A 19,814-nucleotide genomic window follows, 5' to 3' on the forward strand; every position below is an offset into this window, starting at 1 on the left:
AATAACCACGATAACAGGCAGGATCACCACACAGGGAGACCCGCTGGGCATAACGGATTCTCAAAAGGCAGCCAGAAATACCCACTTATTTTGAAACAGAACATCCAGGTGAAAGCGCCCCTAGCAGCACATCTCTAGAGCTCCTTAGCCACCTGCTCTGTTAGTTTCTCCCTCAGAAAACTTGGATGGACAAAGTGATGCTGGCTCAGCCCTGGCTGACACCTCAGTGGCTCCCAGGGCCAAGGCCCAGAGGTAGCAAAGCAGAAACATCTGGAGTCACTGTGGGAAGAACCAGGGTGCATAAAGCTAACCTGCCATGCTGAATCAACACAGCCACCACCCTGCCTCAAGCCACCATCACTCACACCTTGAATACTCCAGTGCCCTCCTTCTTATTCTGCCCTTACCATCAGTAGTCCATTCTCAGCAGACCAACCCAAGTGAGATCATGTTAATTTTTAGCTCAAAACCTTCCAATACTTTCCATGTCGCTCGCTCTAAAAACCACAGGATGTTTGTGACTTGCAATGCCATATAGAATGTGTTTTCTTTGCCTCTGTGAATTCATCTCCTCTCACTTCCTGCACTCACTCCATTTCAGCCACAGCAGCATCACCTCCTGAGGGTCCTGGAAACTGCCAGAGATGTTCCTTCCCTAGGTCCTTTGCATATTCTTTGCCTGTTGCTGGGTTGCTCCATCCTCAAGCATCTGATGGTTCCTTGCCATCAGATGGGATGACTCCATTTCCATCTTTACAATGAAGTCTTCCCTGACCATTCTGTTAATAATTGCAATGTCTCATACCCCTACCTCTCTTTATTCCCTCCTTGCTTAATGTTTCCTATAGATATTCATCACCGTCTGATAGAATATATAGTTAATTATTTAATCACTTTTTGAAGGAAGAGATCTTGATATATTTTGCTCAATGGTTTACCCCGGGTTTCTAGAACACTGTCTTGAACATACAATATGCTTCTTGAGCATTTGTTGAATGAATTATTAGTGTGTATCAATAAGGATTTTCCCCAGCTCTGTCCCTTGGAAAATCCCCTGGGCAGGAAGGGGTTCCTCCACATTGTGAGGGGCCTTGGGTACCACCCTCCACATATGCACTCCAGCCAGATGCCCCCACCCTCATTGCCCCTCATTTCAGCGGGGGGATCAGAGCCCAGTCCAGGGGAGAGATATCAGGGCTCAGCTAAAAAGCAGTGATGTCTCAGTGCCTATTGCATCTCTTCTGTGAAGAAAGAAAGTAAAGGAAAAAAAGGAGGTAGGAAGCAAGAGATTGAAAAGAGGAAAAAAAGGATGAGGGTAAGGAAGAAAGAACCTTAATGTTAGAGAACACCAGGAGACCAACAGGCCACGTAAACTGTGAGCTCTCTAAGAGAAAAGGATCCCACTGCACCCTTTTCTTTGTGGTCTACCTACAGGCCCCATCACAGCACCAAGCATCTATCTGTCTGCTATAAATGCTTGTTCAATTTATCCTGCCAGACTTATTTTCTCACTTCAAGGTGGGTGTTTCAACTCCAACTTCAAACAGGAAGGTTTTGGATTTCACTTTCTGCCTCTGGAACTTCTTAGTAGACCTCAGCTTCCAGAAACTCTAGAATGATAATGAGGAGGACAGAAATCTGCCAGGCGGGCAGAATGCTAAGAAATCTTTTGACCTAAAGACACTGACCCTTCTGTCTAGTTTAGGGCTTCACATAACCATGGCTCTCTAACACCCATAGGAGGTGATGGTTTTTAGGAGACTTGACATGGTAGCCTGCAAAGCCAACTCTAATCCTAATTCACACTATTTACCTCTCAGAGGCTCCGTCTGTTAGGCAATGGCTCTTTTGTTTTTCTTTTTAATTTTATTTATATATTTTTTTAGAGACAGGGTTTTAGCTCTGTTGTCCAGGCTGGAGTGCAGTGATTTTAGCCTGGTGAAACTCCTGTTGGACTTCTGACCTACAAAACTGTGAGATAAATTTGTCTTGCTTTAAGTCAATGAATTTGTGGTAATTCAGATGGCTGCAGTAGAAAAATGGATACAATAAGGATGTTGGGCAAAAGTTGCAATAAGGTAAACTGAATCTGTGGTGAGTACAATGGGTATGTAGACTACTCTGCTGTGCTGAGTAGACTTATTAGAGTCCAGAAAAAGCCAAGTTGAAGAGTAAGCATTATTAACAAATTTATTGAACAACCAAGACTTGACAAGCACATGCCAAGAAGAGGGGATACAATGGTGAGCAACAATAGTGATGATAATGAGGAGTAGTTTTCCCAAGCAGGCATCAGTTGAAAGGAATATGGGTTTAACATCCACTAATGAACAGGGGTGGATAGACCCCTTTCCAGCAGACTGAATCCATAGAGGGATTAAAAATATCCCTGTAATTCTTCCAGCTTCCTTCATCCAAATTTCTTATATCACAGAGTATTTGTTCTACCTGGAAACCTTGACTATAGGAAGGCTGGCTCTGGCTCCACGATCACTTATCACATTTGTTGGGGGTACATATCTGTCTCATGCCCCTACCTCTCTTTTTCTTCCTTGCTTAATGTTTCCTACAGATATTCATCACCATCTGATAGAATATATGGTTAATTATTTAACCACTTTTTGAGAGAAGAGATCTTAATATAGTTTGCTCAATGATTTACCCTTGGTTTCTAGAATAGTGTCTTGAACATACAATATGATTCTCGAGCATTTGTTGAATGAATTATGGGTGTGTATCAATAAGGATTTTCCCCAGCTCTGTCCCTTGGAAAATCCCCTAGGCAGGAAGGATTCCCTCCTGCCAAGGGGGCAGAAGCCTAAGAAACCTTTTGACCTAAAGATATTGACCCTTCTTTCTAGTTTAGGTCTTCCATAACCACCACTCTCTACCACCCATAGGAGGTGATGGTTTTTAGGAGACTTGACATGCTAGCCTTCAAAGTCAACTCAAATCCTAATTCACACTGTTTACCCCCCAGAGGCTCTGTTACCTACCAGGGCTTCATTATACATTGAGTGTGGCCTTTAGTTTCTTTCCCAGTTACATGTCATGTGGCCTTTAGTCTCTTTCCCAGTTACACGTCACGTGGGTACTGTGAGGTTATTCTCTCAACCAAGACACTCTGCAGAGCTAATCCAAGGAGTGCTGGGTCTATTGCTCTGACAATCAGCTGCAAAGGAGTCAAAAGGAGTGCCAACTCCACAACCACCTACAATGATCCTTACCCTGGAGCTGTCCTGGGAAAAGAACCTCAGGGCTACAGGTGGGTTTTTCCCATGGGGGAAGAATCAGGGTGGAAAAGAATGGGCAAATGGCCAGAGACTGAAGCTGACCATCTCCCAACAGCACAAATTACCGTAGGAGTTATGTAAGCTACTTAATGTTGCCCTGCCTCAGCTTCCATACTTGCAAAATGAGACTACCCGACAGGGTGTTGTGAGGATTAAAGGAGTGACATCCACCAAAGCTCATAACACAGCACTCAGAACATTTTAAATTCTCCATTAATGTTAGTTATTGCTGTTTAGATCCCAGCTCTGTTGTTTACCAGTCATGCCAAATTTGGAAAGTTAATTCACTTTTCTGTACCCCAGTTTCCGTATCTGCATAAAAGGGACAATAAAGTGGTATGAAACTCTAAGATTTGGTATACAGAATAAAATAGAATGAATATCAGTAGCGTTCTTCAGTGTGTGCCTGTAGCTTTATGGTTGTGATTGGTTGCTGTGGAGAAGGAGACCCTCAGATTCAGGCTGGGCAGAGAGAAGTAGAGACATTATTTCAGCCTGAGGCTTCCCACTTTCATTAGCTAAGCTTGGGCCACTGGTGTCTCCAGGGAATGATCAGGCACTAGGTCAGGAATGAGGGAACTCTCTACTTCTTTTGGTGCTGGACAAAGGTCAGGGCAGTGGGTTCCTAGGTCAAAATTCTGAAAATGGTATACAGAGGCCCAGAAAAGGAGATATTCAGGAAATAGTGAATATGTGACCCATCCGTAGCATTGCAGAATGACATATCTCCAGTCTCATAGACCAGGAAGATTCCCGATTTCCTAGGGGCTCAGGAAGTGTCAGGTTGGTTCTGAGCTTAGTGAGAATCTGATACTTATTCCCATCAGTCAGTCCCATAGTCCAGAATCCGTTCTCAGGTGTCATTTTGACCCAACCTTTTCTCTGCACAATCTTACTACACACCCCTATATGCCACTCTTTCCTGTCCCCTACCTCCACCTCCCAGTAATGTCTCCCTGACATGAAGCTCTCACAGCCGAGAACACAATAATGCCAATCAAATCTCTCAGGGTTGTCCGGTAGATCCTGGGGCTCCTTGGCACGCTGCACACTCCTCTGGTCCTCAGAAACAAGGAGGATGGGGTTTGCTGTTTTGGGGTCCAGAATCACATCCGCTGTAGAGAATTTGAGGAAGTGTCCATGGGGTCAACCATTTTTCCTGGATTTCAGAGCCTCAGCATGCAAGGCCTGGGCTGTGCTGAGGAGACCTGAGTCCAGAGCCTGGCATCCCTAGCCTTCCCTAAATGTGACTCTCTCATTGATGCCAGGAGAGAAAGCCCCAGGTATCTTGTGTCCAGAGGGGAAGAGGAGGGTGAAATGAGAGTTGCCTCAGCATCTGCCTAACCCAACACCCTGATGCTGCCTCAGGAAGCAGCAAGCATCCTCTTTCTACCTTTTTCTTGTTTTCTTCCCCACATTGACTCTGCCCACTAATGCTTTATGATCAGAGGTCAATTTTCAACCTTCACTCGACCACTCATGAGCTAAATGAGTTCCCCTTTTCTGCAGTTTATTTTTCCATACATCCAATTTGTTTAACAAGGTGGAGCCTCATCTGAAGCATTTCCTCACCTGAAAAATCAGATTAAAACATGAATCTCTAGCGTTGTATAAGGCAATGATGTTATGTACTCAGCCTACAGCAGGGCATGAAGGAAGCTTCTGATCTTCTAATAGCTGCAAGGCCGTCTCTGTGCTGGGCTCTATGTGGGGCCTTATATGCCCCAGGTTCACTCTCTACCCTTCAGCTTTCTTCACCTTCTTCTGGGCCCCAGGAATCTGTCCTTTAAGAACAATGCCACTGGGCTCCCTTGTCCTCTGGTTTGCTGTTGGGTTTGGCCAGTGGGAAGCCCTGATAGAAGATTGGAAGGAGAAAGAAAGGAAAGACACACCGTTTAATTTCCTGCCTCCTCCCTGCCAGCAGCAGCTGGTGCTGCTCTAACAAGGCCTGTCGACTCTCTCAAGAAACCCTGTCTTTGAGCTACTTTTCTCTGGGTTCCAGTAACTGCCTCCCCTCCCTAGCCCTCACAGGCTAGGGGTGGAGACAGCTCCCCACTGTTGGGAATCATGGGGGCACTGCACTTTTCCTTGTTGCTTTCTCTTAACCCTCCTTTCTGGAAACCTTGTTCAACCACCCAGTTTGAACTTGCCATCTATTTCTTGCTAGGTTCCTGCCAAGCAAGTTCATTATTCCCTCAGTCTTCACCTCAGCCCCCATGAAACACAGATTGCAATCATCATCTAAAAATGTGGAGGCCAAAGCTTGGAAGCATTAAATCCTTTGGGGAGACACAGGCAGTAGGTGGCATGGGAAGCCTAAGAAGGACAAAGTTCTTTGGGCAGGCATCGCCTCCTCTGTTTGGCATTTCCATCCTCATTCTCCATGCAGTATCACTCAGTGTGTGTCTCCTTCCCCTCAGCTCCACCCTCTATGTGTCTTCCTACCCACAAAGGATGTCAAGGGAACTTTTCTTCCCCAGATCACAATAGTTGGAGAAGAAAAAAGGAAAAAGGAATATAGTCCCTCAGGTTGTTGGTGCAGGGAACATACAGTGATTTACTCACCAGGCTTGAAGAGGGCCATTTTCCATTCTGAAAGGAAGGAGATACAGATAAGGAAAAGGTCAGTATTCTTGTACTTTTCCCCACTGCATTCTCTCCTCACTACATGTTTTCTCTCTTTTTCTTCAGAGTATCTTCCAGGGTCCAGCTTCCCTCCTCTACAGCTCTGATGGATCGGGGTGGCACCTTCTCAAAAATGTCAGGCTAGGCTCCCTGTGTCATGGGATGTGCAGGATGCATGGCCAGGCTTTGCAAGCGAGTGTGCTGGATCAGGAGTTTCCCAGAGGCTCCAGAAAAGCAGAGGTGAACCCCCACCACACAGAAATTGAGTATTTGGATTAGATCTAATTAATCCAGCTGAGAACTTCCACGGGTCACAGCAGAGAAAAGGTTGAAATATTCAGGGCACGTGACCCAGTAAACTTACAGAGCATCAGGCTGACTTATCAGTTTCAGACGAAGACTCCTTTCCACCTACAATGAAAGAAAGGTAGAGGTGTCACCTGAACTCTGTCTTTTCTGTGTTGGCCCTGTCCTCTTCTTTTTGTGTCCATCTAGTCTTTTTTTTTTTTTTTTTTTTTTTTTTACCATCCCACCCTTCTGCATGGTCTCCATCTGCAGGTACAATTCTTTCTTCACCTCTTCTTAATATCAAGTCTGGGAACATCGACTGAATGCTAGTGGCAGGGCAGGCACTGTGAGAGTTCCTTCCCAATGGGGTCCAGTTCATCTGTTTTGAATCTGTACCTGGGCATAAGTGTCACCATGTCTATATGCGAATGTCTAGGAGTACAAGATCCATCCTTCTCAATCTGTATCATTTCTTACCTTGCTCTAAAAAGAATTTGGGAAATTTAAAGAGCAATTTCAGGGACTAGTTTTTGAAAGCAATTATGATCAATCTGTACCAACTGAGCCACTGTGGCTACTCCTCTCTATTAGACACACTTTTTTCCCACTCTCTCTTCTGATTTTCTTATTTCTTAAATCTTTCATTCTTGTTTTCCTTTCAACAGCCTCTGGATTGTGGAAAACAAGTAAGCTTCCTGCCATAGAAAATGCACCTCATTCTTCTCTTTCCTCTTCCTTTTGAAGTGTAACCCTGGATATTCTTCAGTGCTTCTTAGAGCTTAAGGGTCTGTAGCCCCTAGTACAAAGAGATTGAAGACCTCTTTTTTTTTTTTTTTTCTAGAGAGAAAAACCACTGGGTGGTTTCTCCAAAGAGCCACACTTGTTTTCTTTTTCTGGGTAAAGGGATCCAAGACCACTTTTCAACCCTGGGATATGACTTATGGGCTGGAAAATAACGAAGCAGAGAGAGAGTAATAGATTTGAATTCAGAGAAAATGTCAGAGCCACTCACGAGTCAAGTATTGGATTTTTCTCCTCTCTGCAATGGAATGAACAGGGAAGAGTCATCAACGTGCTCAAAGCCGGGATAGGAAGACATGCCTGGGTCTCTGGGGGAATGGGAAAACTTACTGAGTTCCTCCTGGAGGCTCTCTGGAAAATAACCAAAAACCAAAAACAAAAACAAAACAAAAAAAAGATGAACTGTTATGGGTGAGGTGGGTATTTTGGGAAATAAACCTTAAACATGATGCGGTGCCAGGGTGGGGGAAAGAGGTGAGGTTTTCAGGCTGGGGCACGCAAGCCTGGGGCTTAGATTCTCTGCTCTTGTTGGATACCTCTTAGGCTTATTTCCTGCTTTGTTGCAGCATATCCCCGTTCTTTCATCTCTTGCTCACTTTCTATCTCACTGGATAAAGCAGTTATTTCCTTATGTTGTCTCCACAAGAAGTAACTGGCTCCACCGAGAAGCAGCAGCAAGATAGGCAGGGTCCCTGCCAGGGCTGCGATCCAGGGCTGGGCACTCCTGAAGAAGGGGTCTGCGAATGGGGAGAGCTGTGGGTCATGGGCGCTGGTGCACTCAGCCTCCCCAGCCTCAGTGCCCCAAGTTTTAGCTGCTCAGCCCAGGTTGGGGGCAGGGAAGCTATCTCATGAGGTTAAATAAGGATTCTCTCCCTAAAGTCTCAGAGGACTATAGATAAGACTTTGGTAAATCCTCACTACAAGCTTCTACTATTACTTATCTTGAGATGTCTGCCTCTTGCATGGAAAGTAACTTGAGCAGAGTCATACACATTTTTTTCTAAATATTTTTTCAATAGGTAACACATTTACATGGTTCAAAACTACATATACATAAAGGCATGCAACTCTCTCATCCACCCAGTCCTCCCTCCCTCCATGTATTAACTTCTCCTTAGTCCACTTAATATGATGCTTAGGAACATAACCTGTGGAGTCAGAGGGCATGGGTTTAAATGCTGGCTCCCCCGTGTGACTAGCAGTGTGATGTTGGACTACTACATAACCTCTCTGTTTGTAGTGGCCTAATCTATAAAATGAGGGTAATGATAATACCTATCTCCTGAGGTTGGAATAATTAAATTAATACTTAGAAAGTGTCTGATGTACAGTGAGTGTTACCAAATTGCTTGTTGAAGTTTAAAAATGTAAACTAAATAACCCAATTGAGAGCTAAAAAAAAGTAAATTAAAGTATATTCTTATTTTTTCTCTTGTTTAAACTAAAAATAGCATTCTATACACGTCCCTCTGCATCTTGCTTTTTCTGTGAAAAATGTACCTTGGAGATCTTTCCATATTGTTATGAGAGAATTGCTTCTTTTTCCTTTTACTAACTGGGCAGTATTCCCTTGTATGGAAGTTCCCTGGCAGTGAACATCTGCACAGTTTCTAACCTTGTGCAATCGTAATCAGTGCTATAAGAAATCTTTTACAGGCCGGTTGCAGTGACTCATGCCCGTAATCCCAGCACTTTGGGAGGCTGAGGCGGGTGGATCGCTTGAGGTCAGGAGTTCGAGACCAGCCTGGCCAACATGGTAAAACCCCATCTCTACTAAAAATACAAAAATTGGCTGGATGTGGTGGCACACGCTTGTAATCTCAGCTACTCGGTAGGCTGAGGCAGGAGGATCACTTGAACCCAGGAGGCGGAATCTGCAGTGAGCCGAGATTGTAACACTGCACTCCAGCCTGGGTGACAGAGTGAGACTCCGTCTAAAAAAAAAACACACACACAACAAAAAACAGAAACCTTTTGCATAGATCATCTCATACAAATGCAAGCTTATCTATCAGATAAATTCCTAGAAGTGGAAGTTTGGATCAATAAGTATGTAGTTTGGATAGATATTGCTATAGAGCCCTCAATAGAGGTTGACCTAATGCACACCAAAAATACAGCAAGTTACACGAAAAAATGACTGAGAGTCACTGCCTTCCTACATTCCTATGAGAACCATGTATTATAAGCCAAAGCAGTTTCGTTTTGATTTTTGTAAATATCGTAAGTGAAAAATGATTTCAAATGTTTCCCTAATGAATGAGAATGAGCACTCTTTTGTGGGTTATTTCCTTTTCTATGAATTGATAATTCATGAACTTTGTTAAAAATTTTTTTACTAGATTTTTATTTTATTTTATTTTATTTATTTTTTGAGACAGGGTCTCACTCTGTCATCCAGGCTGGAGTGCGGTGGTCTGCTCTCAGCTCACTGCAACATCTGCCTCCTGGGTTCAAGTGATTCTCATGCCTCAGCCTCCTGAGTAGCTGGGATTAGAGGTGCCCACCACCACACCTGGCTAATTTTTTGAATTTTTAGAAGAGATGGAGTTTCACCACGGCCAGGCAGGTCTCAAACTCCTGGCCTCAATGATCTGCCTGCCTCAGCCTCCCAAAGTGCTGGGATTACAGGCATGAGCCACCATGCCTGGCCAAAACTTTTTACTAGGTTTTTAGAATCTCCTTCTTATTCAAGGAGATCAGCTGTTTCACTATGATAAGAGTTTGTGTGTGTGTGTGTGTGTATATATATATATGTATGTATGCATGTGTGTGTGTGTGTGTATATATATATACCATTTTGTCATTTGACGTTATATAAGGAGCTTATCTGAATGTTTTTCCCCCAATTCCCATTGCCTGTCATACTTTCTGGCAGATAGGAAATGTTCAGAAAATGTTTGTGTTGTGAACACCTTTATGGAGGAAAGAAGCTCCCCTGGAACAAGGAGGCGCCTCCAGATCTGTGCTTTGGGCCTTATATTCAGTGCAGAGACCCAGGTCGACCACAGATACTAACACATCCCCCTTCGTTCAACTGCCACAGCTCAGCTCAGAAACCTGACGCCAAGCACGTACTGACCTGCGATAGAAATGCTGGCTGTCTTTTCCAGGCCAAGAACAGAATTTCTGATGATGCAGGACACACTCTCCCCAGAGCCGCCTCTCATGATCACAGATGCTGCTACTGCATACAGGCCCACTCCATCTGCAACCACAGGTGCTTCCACAGCTGGGATGTTCTGTCCCTTGGCATTGCTCCACTGTATTTTGGGTTGGGGATACCAGCCAGTGGACCTGCACTCCAGATGGATCCCTCCATCCTCATAACTCTTCACTTCAACATGAAGATTAGAACCCAGTGCTGTGGAAGGATAATTTGGCCTAGATTCTTGATAGCTCTTGCATTAAGGAGGGTCTTAATGGGAATCAATGGCAGTCTCAGATTTGATAATTCAAGAGAGATTTCATTCAGGAGCTGTTTACAAAAGTGTGGTCATGATGAGGGGAAAACTAAATTTGCTAGTGCAGTATCCCAGGGTCAGTAATGTGTGGCTATTCCCACCCACACCAATTACCAGAGGGAGGAGGAGAGGAAGCTGTTTTGAATACGTAAAAGAAGAGATTCATGCATTGAGGACTTCCTTTAGAGGAGCTATTACTTTCAGCAAGGCAATGCAGCCAGCCTGAAGGTACCTTGCAGCAAGGAAGCCAGGGAATAAGCACCCAGACTTCTTCCTCTTCTCTTCCTACGATTGTCTGCTGCAGATTCCCTTAAACCAAACCCAACCAGAAGCCACAGGGCAAGGGACTGCACTGAGAAAGAGAAAAGCTGTTCCAACATAGGGAAACTGACACCGGGTCTCCATGTCATCCTGTTGAACATAAGCAATTTCACAGAACACAGACAATGCATCTTGTGACTATGATGGATCATGGGAAAAACAAGACCACCCCACATCATGTGTGAGCATAGAGAAAAACATGAACACTGTGCAAACCACAGCAATGACCAAACATCCCCCATCAACAATCAGGGATTGCAGCCCTTCATCAATTACAGCTTTAGTCTCACCCTGGTCTCCTTCTTCCTACATAAGATTGATTAAGGTTGGAGACACAACAGAAGCCGTCTGTTACACAACTAAACCAAAATGATGGTGTACCAGTCACTGAAGAGATGGTTTCTAATGTTTCCTATCCCTTGTCCTTCACTTTCCTTATATTTCTGGTCGCCAGAGGAAAGGAGTTCTTTACTTGAGCATGTAGGGTACAGCAAGAATTCTTCCTAAAGGAAAACCTGTGTCTTTCTCAAGGGTCGCAGAAAAGCTAAGCTGGAAGGCAGTGCAGGCAATCGCTAGTGATCAGCCAGGAGTGTCTGCAGTGCTTTTGAAAGAGGAACTGGAACTCTGCATCTGCTCTAGATCCTACGGACAAATGTTCTCAGAACCAAACCTGGAGGCTCACCTGCAACCTTCAGCTCCACCAGGGCTTTTTCATAGAAGTCGCCATCTTGGAAATAACACAAGTACTTTCCACTGTCAGAGGCTGTGACGTTGTGTATTCGGAGAGCAGCCTTCCCTGCAGCGATGTCATCCCGTAGAATCAAAGTTCTCCCTCGATATGGTGCACTCTGCCTGTCTTCCACTTCCTTTCCATCTGCATACACGTTCACCACCTGCCTTAGGCTGGAACTCACCCATCTCAGCTCCATGGTCTCTGCACTCATGGTTGGGAACAGGTGACAGGGCAGATCAGCGTCTTCACCCACCATGGCCAGGATGGGCCCAGAGGGTCCAAGCACAGAAAACTGAGCTGTTGGCACAAGAGGGAGGCTCCATCAGAGGGTTTTGGATTTGGGGTCATGAGAGGAAGGGTGCTTCTCAGACAGGGAAGGCTAGATACAGAGAACCTAGAGGGGAAACCATTCCCAACAGAAGCACCATTTGTCTCTTAGTGACACATGATCCTTCAGGTTGGGATGGACTTCAGGTATACGAAGGAGTTAAAGGTTCTAAGAGGGCATTTAGGTAATTGTCTGCTTAATTATATAACTGAGGTAATCATCTACTTCATAAACATAAATGTAGAATCATGGAATCGTTCCCTACCTGAGCAAGGAGGGAGCAGCTGGACCAAGAAGAAGGAGACATGAAAGTTGAGCAGAAGGAAGGCCAGGGAACTTGCCATTTTCATCTATGCTGCATATCAAGAGACACCAGAAGGTGTGAGACAGACACTGTGGCCTGGAAGAAGCTATAGGATTCTGCGTGGAAACGTCCACTTCCCCAGGGCTAACTCAAGTATGGTAACCGAAGAAGATCTTACCTGTGCCAAAAATGTCTGTCCTTGAATGTCTTTACCTTTGAGTTCCAGTATGGAAAACCATCTGTAAAAGCAATATCTGTTATCTGATCAGGAAATCTCTGACTCTACTGCATTAAAATATTCAGAATCCTATCACTTCCCCACACTTCCCTTGCTAGGTCCAAGCTTCCATCATCCCCCTCTGATTTATGAAGGACCCTCTTCACTGGATTCCCTGGTTCCACCCTTGTTCAACTCTATGGGTGTCCAACACTGTGGACTCCTCAAGGGTCAAACTCTTGGCCATTATCATGGTCAACTCATGGCCTGGTGGCTCCTGGTGGGATCCAGGCAGATTGCCTGGTGGAGGCTCTGAAGTCATTCAGGGGCTGAACCCACCACATTTAATCACAAAGACATTGATTGGGAGAGCTTTGAATAGGACCAGACCTTACTCATCTTTTCTTTCTTCCCTTCATAAAGTTATTCAACAAATATTTACTGAGCACCCACAATGGGCTGGACCACTATGGTAGAGTTAGGGACACAAAGAGGGTAGACAATAGGTAAAGGCTCTAGAAGTCACAAGCTTGATGATCTTGGTCATGGGACAAAACCATTTAAACTGTAGTTACTCAAAAATATCAAGTATGAGACTTAGAATGTGCACAATTGGCCCAAAAATTCCACTTCCTGATGCCTACTGCAGCAAAGTACTTGCATGGGTGCAGAGAGAAGCCTCTGCGAGAATGACGCTGCAGCACTATTTTTAAAGTATGAAAGTGGTTACCAACTGAACCAGTCACCCACAAGAGACTGGTTAGAGGAATCCCTATGATACAGATGTATGATACATCTGCCTGTCTTCCACATATCATAGGGATATGATACATCCCTATGAGGAAATTCAATGCAGCAGTTAAAAAGAGTGATTTAATGTCACTAGCCTGGACAATGGAGATATACTAAGTGATCAAAAAGTACCTTGTAGAACTATACTAATGATTCAATTGAAAAACAAAAGCAAAGCTATATATTTCTGCAAAACTATATATGTAAATGCCTGAAAAAGCCTAAAAAGAGGAATGCTAAACTGAAGATTGGAGGTTAAGTGAGTGAAAGGACACTTTGGCCTTTTGCTTCCTTTACTTTTAAAATTGTTGGAATGCTTTAAATTTAAAATTTTCATGTATTAGTTAATAATTAATAATTATTATGAGGAATAATAGAGACTGCAACATATTAGTTGCTCAGTAAATACTAACTCCTCAACAGTTTCTCCCAAAACAAAAGAGCATGAGGCCTGTAGCCATAATACCAGCTGCTGTGGTTCTGGGAATGGCCTCTGAGAACAAGATCTGCAGAGGCAGGTGGGGACAGATGCAGAGGAAGCAAGGGAACAGAGGTCTGTGCAGCTGGTCATGCTCCACCCCTGCCTGGATCTTACACCCACTATCAGACTAAACATTATATTTCACCACATCTTCTGCTTCTCAAAACTGCTCTTTATGCTCCTAAAGAAAAGGAGGTATTATTATTATTAGTCCCTAAGCTAAAAATTTCTCTGCTGTCCTCAGAGGGAGAACTTTTAATTTTAGGTTATTTATTATTCATTCTTTCTACTATAGACAATTTTGCCAATGAAAAAATATAAAAGGAATAAAACCTTAAATACTCTGTAGTTATAATCATATACTTTGCTAATGGAAGTGGAAATGTTTCTGGAAGCATTTGGCCATATATACATGGCAAGGGCTTTTAAAATGTTGCATCTTTTGCCCTCAAAATTCCAATTATAAAAGTTAGCATTGAAGAAAAAAATTTAGAGATTGATGCAAATATTTAAGGTTAAGGCTGTTCAATCTAGTAAAATCTACAGTAACAAAATGCAGAAACTCAAAAATCCAAAATAAAGAAAGAGTTTAAAAAACAATTGGGGTTTTTGTTTGTTTGTTTGTTCTTTTTCTTCTTTAGGAGCAGCTTTCTGAGTCAGAGTAGGCTCAGAGAGACTCTCAATTATTATATATTCATACAATGTAGTAGCTTGTATGGGAAAGCATACTTTAGGTTTTGGGGAAATTATGAATGGAAAGAAAACCAAGTACTATCCCTAAAAGATACCAAAAATGGTTTAATATAAGGATCCAGTGTTATTAAAATTATAAAGAATTTCACTTAATTAAAATTATGACTCCTAATGGTTACATGGAACATATTTTATGACTGAACCATGCATTGTCTATTCCCCACCTGTTGCATATGAATGTTGGTTCAGATTTTACTATATTATAAATACTTCTGTAATAAACACATTTACATGTAAATCTATAAGGTACTTCTCTTTTTTTTTTCCTTCTTCAGAATCTCTTAGAATAGATGCCTTGAGTTGACCAGAACAGATTTTTTTTAAAATTTATTTATTATTATTATACTTTAAGTTGTAGGGTACATGTGCATAACGTGCAGGTTTGTTACATATGTATACTTGTGCCATGTTGGTGTGCTGCACCCATCAACTCGTCATTTACATCAGGTATAACTCCCAATGCAATCCCTCCCTCCTCCCCCCTCCCCATGATAGGCCCCTGTGTGTGATGTTCCCCTTCCTGAGTCCAAGTGATCTCATTGTTCAGTTCCCACCTATGAGTGAGAACATGCGGTGTTTGGTTTTCTGTTCTTGTGATAGTTTGCTAAGAATGATGGTTTCCAGATGCATCCATGTCCCTACAAAGGACACAAACTCATCCTTTTTGATGGCTGCATAGTATTCCATGGTGTATATGTGCCACATTTTCTTAATCCAATCTGTCACTGATGGACATTTGGGTTGATTCCAAGTCTTTGCTATTGTGAATAGTGCCGCAATAAACATACGTGTGCATGTGTCTTTATAGCAGCATAATTTATAATCCTTTGGGTATATACGCAGTAATGGGATGGCTGGGTCATATGGTACATCTAGTTCTAGATCCTTGAGGAATCGCCATACTGTTTTCCATAATGGTTGAACTAGTTTACAATCCCACCAACAGTGTAAAAGTGTTCCTATTTCTCCACATCCTCTCCAGCACCTGTTGTTTCCTGACTTTTTAATGATCACCATTCTAACTGGTGTGAGATGGTATCTCATTGTGGTTTTGATTTGCATTTCTCTGACGGCCAGTGATGATGAGCATTTTTTCATGTGTCTGTTGGCTGTATGAATGTCTTCTTTTGAGAAATGTCTGTTCATATCCTTTGCCCACTTTTTGATGGGGTTGTTTGTTTTTTTCTTGTAAATTTGTTTGAGTTCTTTGTAGGTTCGACCAGAACAGATTTTAAGGGTTTTTTTTTTTTTTCCCTTTCTGACCACAATACGTTAAGAAGATGCAGTTGGAATATTTCTTCATTCATGTTGTCTCCCTTTCCTTCCACTAAATCCCAACCTCTGCAGTTTCTTATTCTTTGCAGTACTTCTCCTGTCTTCCCATGTGCCCATATGTGCATGTGCAGGTGTGTGCATGTACACACACACACACACACACACACACACACACAGAGGCACCGCACCCGTTTCTCTGGGCGAGTACTCTCCCTGCATGCCCACTCACCACTCTCAGCGATTCAGCCCCACTCCTCCCAGGCGTTGTAGCCCAGGCTTTAAACCATTTCCCGCACTTACCCCTTGGTGTTCCCATGGGAGAATCAGAGCCCACAGAATAAAGATGGTCAATCAATAGTTCTCCATTCTTTCTATTACGGCTTAGCCTTTCATCCGGAAGAAATGACAAAGAGAAAGCAAATATTGTCTTCTAACCATGAGAAACAGTAACCGAGTGGCTCTTTGGAAGAAATAGTTTTTTGATTGGCTCAGAGGTGATGTTTCTCATCAGTTGCTGGGCAGAAGCCACTGAGGAAGGTTGAAATGAAAACTGAAAGTACATTGAATTGTACATGTTGAAGAAAAACTCCAGCCCTATCTCCCTTAGTGTTTGTGTTTCTGTGTTTATCTATTTGAATCGTTCTTGTGTGTGGATGTATATAAGTATTTCTTTATATTCACCTGTCTTGTGTCTTTTATATCATGATAGAAATATTAGCAGAATGGAGTAGGAAAATAAAAAAAATTAAACGTGCAAAGAGAGGAAGATGTACACTAATTAAAATGCTTCTGTAGCAGTTTGCTTGCATGTAGATAGGTATGTAGAAGAGGAGGATCTTTTTTACAGAGCCAAATAAAGGTACGAATGGAAAGAAAATGAGACAAACTACACCTCTTTAAGAACCTCTGGCATTTAGGCTTAGGATATGTTATCAAATAATATAGTTTTTCTGATTTCCAGAGGCAGTGCTGCTTGACATTGTTTTACCTTTCCCAGGAAATTCTTAATGCAGATCTTTCTGAGCATCTTCATTCACCCTCAGCTCCTGGTTTATGCTATATTGTATTTTCTTGTGTATTTGTTTCTCATGCTCCCAGTGGAGTACATATTCTCTGAAGCTAGACACTCCATAGGCTGTGATCTCCGTAAGGCTCATTTCCTTTACACCATCTTGTAAGGAGTTTATAGGACAATCTGGTTCTCCCTGTGGCTTAGGACCTCAAAACACACTTTTTTGGGTTGCAAGCCAGAAAGCTCCTAGGGCTAATATGTGACTGGAGCTGATGGGATTTGATTATATTGCAACAGTTTGAATTTAGGCTGTGTGGTATCTGCTTGAGATGGCTGGTTGCTTCTGCAGCGTGCATGCTGCCTTCTTCTTAGTGATAAGGCCTAATTTTCTTGGGTGCTGCAACCTGCTCTTCCCCCTTGTAGATAGGGGAGGCCAAGGGACTAAGTTGGAGCCAATGGTTTGTAGGTGAAAGTTGTGGGCTTGCACTTCTCCCAGAAATCCTTCAAAGGGAGGCCAAAATAGCTGGGAGTGTGAGGGTACACTCTCCCTACTTCCTTCTTCCTCTTGCCTAGAACATAGACTTTGGACCTGGAGGTACAGTAGCCCACCCTGGGACCAAAGCGTAAAGGAGGCCGGGCGCGGTGGCTCACGCCTGTAATCCCAGCACTTTGGGAGGCCAAGACGGGCGGATCACGAGGTCAGGAGATCGAGACAATCCTGGCTAACACGGTGAAACCCCGTCTCTACTAAAAAATGCAAAAAAACTAGCCGGGCGAGGTGGCGGGTGCCTGTAGTCCCAGCTACTCGCGAGGCTGAGGCAGGAGAATGGCGTGAACCCGGGAGGCGGAGCTTGCAGTGAGCTGAGATCCGGCCACCGCACTCCAGCCTGGGTGACAGAGCGAGACTCCATCTCAAAAAAAAAAAAAAAAAAAAAAAAGAGCGTAAAGGAATATCAGCAGTTATGAAGCAAGTAGAGCAAGAATTCTGAGGAGTATCCGTGAATAGGGAAAGACCAAAAGAGGTCCCTGGGGACTGATGAAGCAGATGCCAAATAGGCAGGAAGATTTACTCAGGTCGATGGAGAAAGGACAGTGTGCATACTGGATTTGATGGCTGGAAAGTTATTCTACCTGGCAGGAACAATTTTTATGGCTTGCTGTTAACCAATAAAATATGGTAAAGCTGATGGGATGTCCCTTCCATGATTGCATTATGATGTGTAAGACTGTCTTGCTAGCTGACCCACTCCAGAGGCTCTGTCTTCCTGGCTGGCTTTGAATAGGAAAGTAGTCATCCTGGGAGATGCACACAGCAGGGAGCTAAGAAGGCCTGTAGGAGCTGAGAGCAGCCTCCAGCCCCAACCTGCAGGGAGTTGGGGCCCTCAGTCCCACAACTGTAAATAAATAAATTCTGTCAACAACCTGAGTTTTCTGGAAAAAGGATTTTCCTATAGTCAAGACTCTAGATGAGGCTATAGCCTGGCCAACACCTTGACTTTTGCTTTGTGAAGTTCTGATTAGAGAAGCCCACTAAGCTCTGCCTGGACTTCTGACCCACAGAAACTGAAGTGATGAAAGTGTACTATTATTTATTTATTTTTGAGACAGAGTCTTGCTCTATTGCCCAGGCTGGAGTGCAGTGGCACAATCTTGGCTCACTGCAACCACTGCTTCCTGGGTTCAAGAGATTCTTGTGCCTCAGCCTACCAAGTAAATGGGATTATAGGTGTGTGCCACCATGCTAGGCTAATTTCTTATCTTTTATTTTTTGCGTTTTTAGTAGAGATGGGGTTTTGTCATGTTGGCCAGGCTGGAGAAGTATGCTGTTTTAAACCACTAAGTTTGTGGTAATTTGTTATGCAGCAATAAATCACTGATGCATTAGGTAAGTGAAACAGGCAGTGGCAACAAACACGAATATAAAGAGAATAACTTGTGTTTCCAGCCCTGACCCATTGCCTGGACTGCACACTTACTATTGACCGGCCTACTCTACATCTCTGCAGCGATCTCTAGTACGCTCCTCCACCCGAACATATCCAAAAGTGACCTTTGGATTCTGTGCTGGCTCCTGCCCTGGCCTCCACAACCGGCTTCTCCCTCATTTTCCCCATCTCAGTAAGTGGCAACTCCATCTGTACAGTTTCTTTGGACCAAAACCTTGTGGTCACCCTTGATGCCCTTCTTTTTCACACCCCACCCATAAATTTATCAGCAAAGTCTTTTTATTCTGTCTTGAAAATAAATCCAGCATCATAACATTTTCATGGCTCCTCCCTGGTACAAGTCATCTGCATCTTTCCCCTGGATCACTGCAGTAGCTCCCAGCTGGGTCTTCAGGCCTCCATCCACCAGCTCTACCCACAGCCCATATCAGTCTAGCATGTGAAGTAACTTCTTAAAACCTAAGTAAGTCCAGTCCTTTATCTGCTCTAACCTTCCAGTGACTCCCCTCTCAGAGGTAAAGCCCAGGTCAGCATGATGACTTTCAAGGCCATATGTGATCTGGCCCTCAACCCCCTCTGGCTTTGTCACCTCCTATTCTCCTGGTCACCCTGTGTGCTCCGGCCACCCCAGCCTCATTGCTATTCTTCACATATACCACAGTGCTTCTGACTCTGTGCTCTGGCACTGCTGTTCTCTCAACTTGGAATGCTTTTCTCCCAGGTATTCTGTGCCTCGCTCCCCTTGCTTGTAACCACCCTATTTTAAACTGTAACTTCCAACTGGGCACGAGGGCTTACACATATAATCACAGGGCCTTGAAAGATCAAGGGAGGAGAATTGCATGAAGCCAGGAATTCAAGAATCTGGGCAATATGCATAGCAAGATCCCTGTCTTTCAAAAAAATTAGGCTGCAGTGAGCTATGATCACTCCAATGCACTCTAGCCTGAACAACAGAAAAAGACCCCTTTGGAAAGAAATGCTAGTTCTGCTATTCCAGGTTTATTTCTCTGCTGAGCACTTATCATCATCCAACACATCATATATATTACTACTTATTTTGTTTCCTGTCTGCCTCCTACCACAAGTTGTGTTGTTTTTGAATGAGAACTTTCTGTTTTGTTCACTTCTATGACTCCACCACCTGGAATAGTGACTGGCACATAGTTAGCGTTCATGGA

At 43.6% G+C, this 19,814-nt stretch overlaps 1 protein-coding gene and 1 pseudogene across 3 annotated transcripts; both read right to left on the bottom strand.

Annotated features, from left to right (window-relative positions):
- Positions 1-2,172: 2,172 nt before the first annotated feature.
- Positions 2,173-4,439, bottom strand: LOC112426772 (butyrophilin subfamily 3 member A3 pseudogene; annotated as a pseudogene).
- Positions 4,440-5,034: 595 nt separating this feature from the next.
- On the bottom strand, positions 5,035-16,148 carry LOC105482608 (butyrophilin subfamily 3 member A2). 3 transcript variants are annotated; one of them, XM_011742821.2, is made up of 11 exons: positions 15,976-16,147; positions 12,336-12,396; positions 12,119-12,208; positions 11,475-11,822; positions 10,090-10,371; positions 7,544-7,744; positions 7,338-7,358; positions 7,219-7,245; positions 6,283-6,329; positions 5,859-5,885; positions 5,035-5,145 (listed from the first exon to the last, which is right to left on the bottom strand). In XM_011742821.2, the coding sequence occupies exons 3-9, from the start codon at positions 12,201-12,203 to the stop codon at positions 6,289-6,291; spliced, it is 1,005 nt and encodes a 334-aa protein (XP_011741123.2). In that variant the 5' UTR covers positions 12,204-12,208; positions 12,336-12,396; positions 15,976-16,147; the 3' UTR covers positions 5,035-5,145; positions 5,859-5,885; positions 6,283-6,288. The 3 variants fall into 3 exon arrangements, with proteins under 3 accessions (XP_011741123.2, XP_011741122.2, XP_011741121.2); XM_011742820.2 differs by lacking the exons at positions 5,035-5,145; positions 5,859-5,885; positions 6,283-6,329; positions 7,338-7,358 and having other exon boundaries at positions 6,358-7,315; positions 15,976-16,148; XM_011742819.2 differs by lacking the exons at positions 5,035-5,145; positions 5,859-5,885; positions 6,283-6,329 and having other exon boundaries at positions 6,358-7,358; positions 15,976-16,148.
- Between the last annotated feature and the right edge of the window lie 3,666 nt (positions 16,149-19,814).

The sequence above is a fragment of the Macaca nemestrina genome, chromosome 5, assembly GCF_043159975.1.
Source record: "Macaca nemestrina isolate mMacNem1 chromosome 5, mMacNem.hap1, whole genome shotgun sequence".
Lineage (NCBI taxonomy): Eukaryota > Metazoa > Chordata > Mammalia > Primates > Cercopithecidae > Macaca > Macaca nemestrina.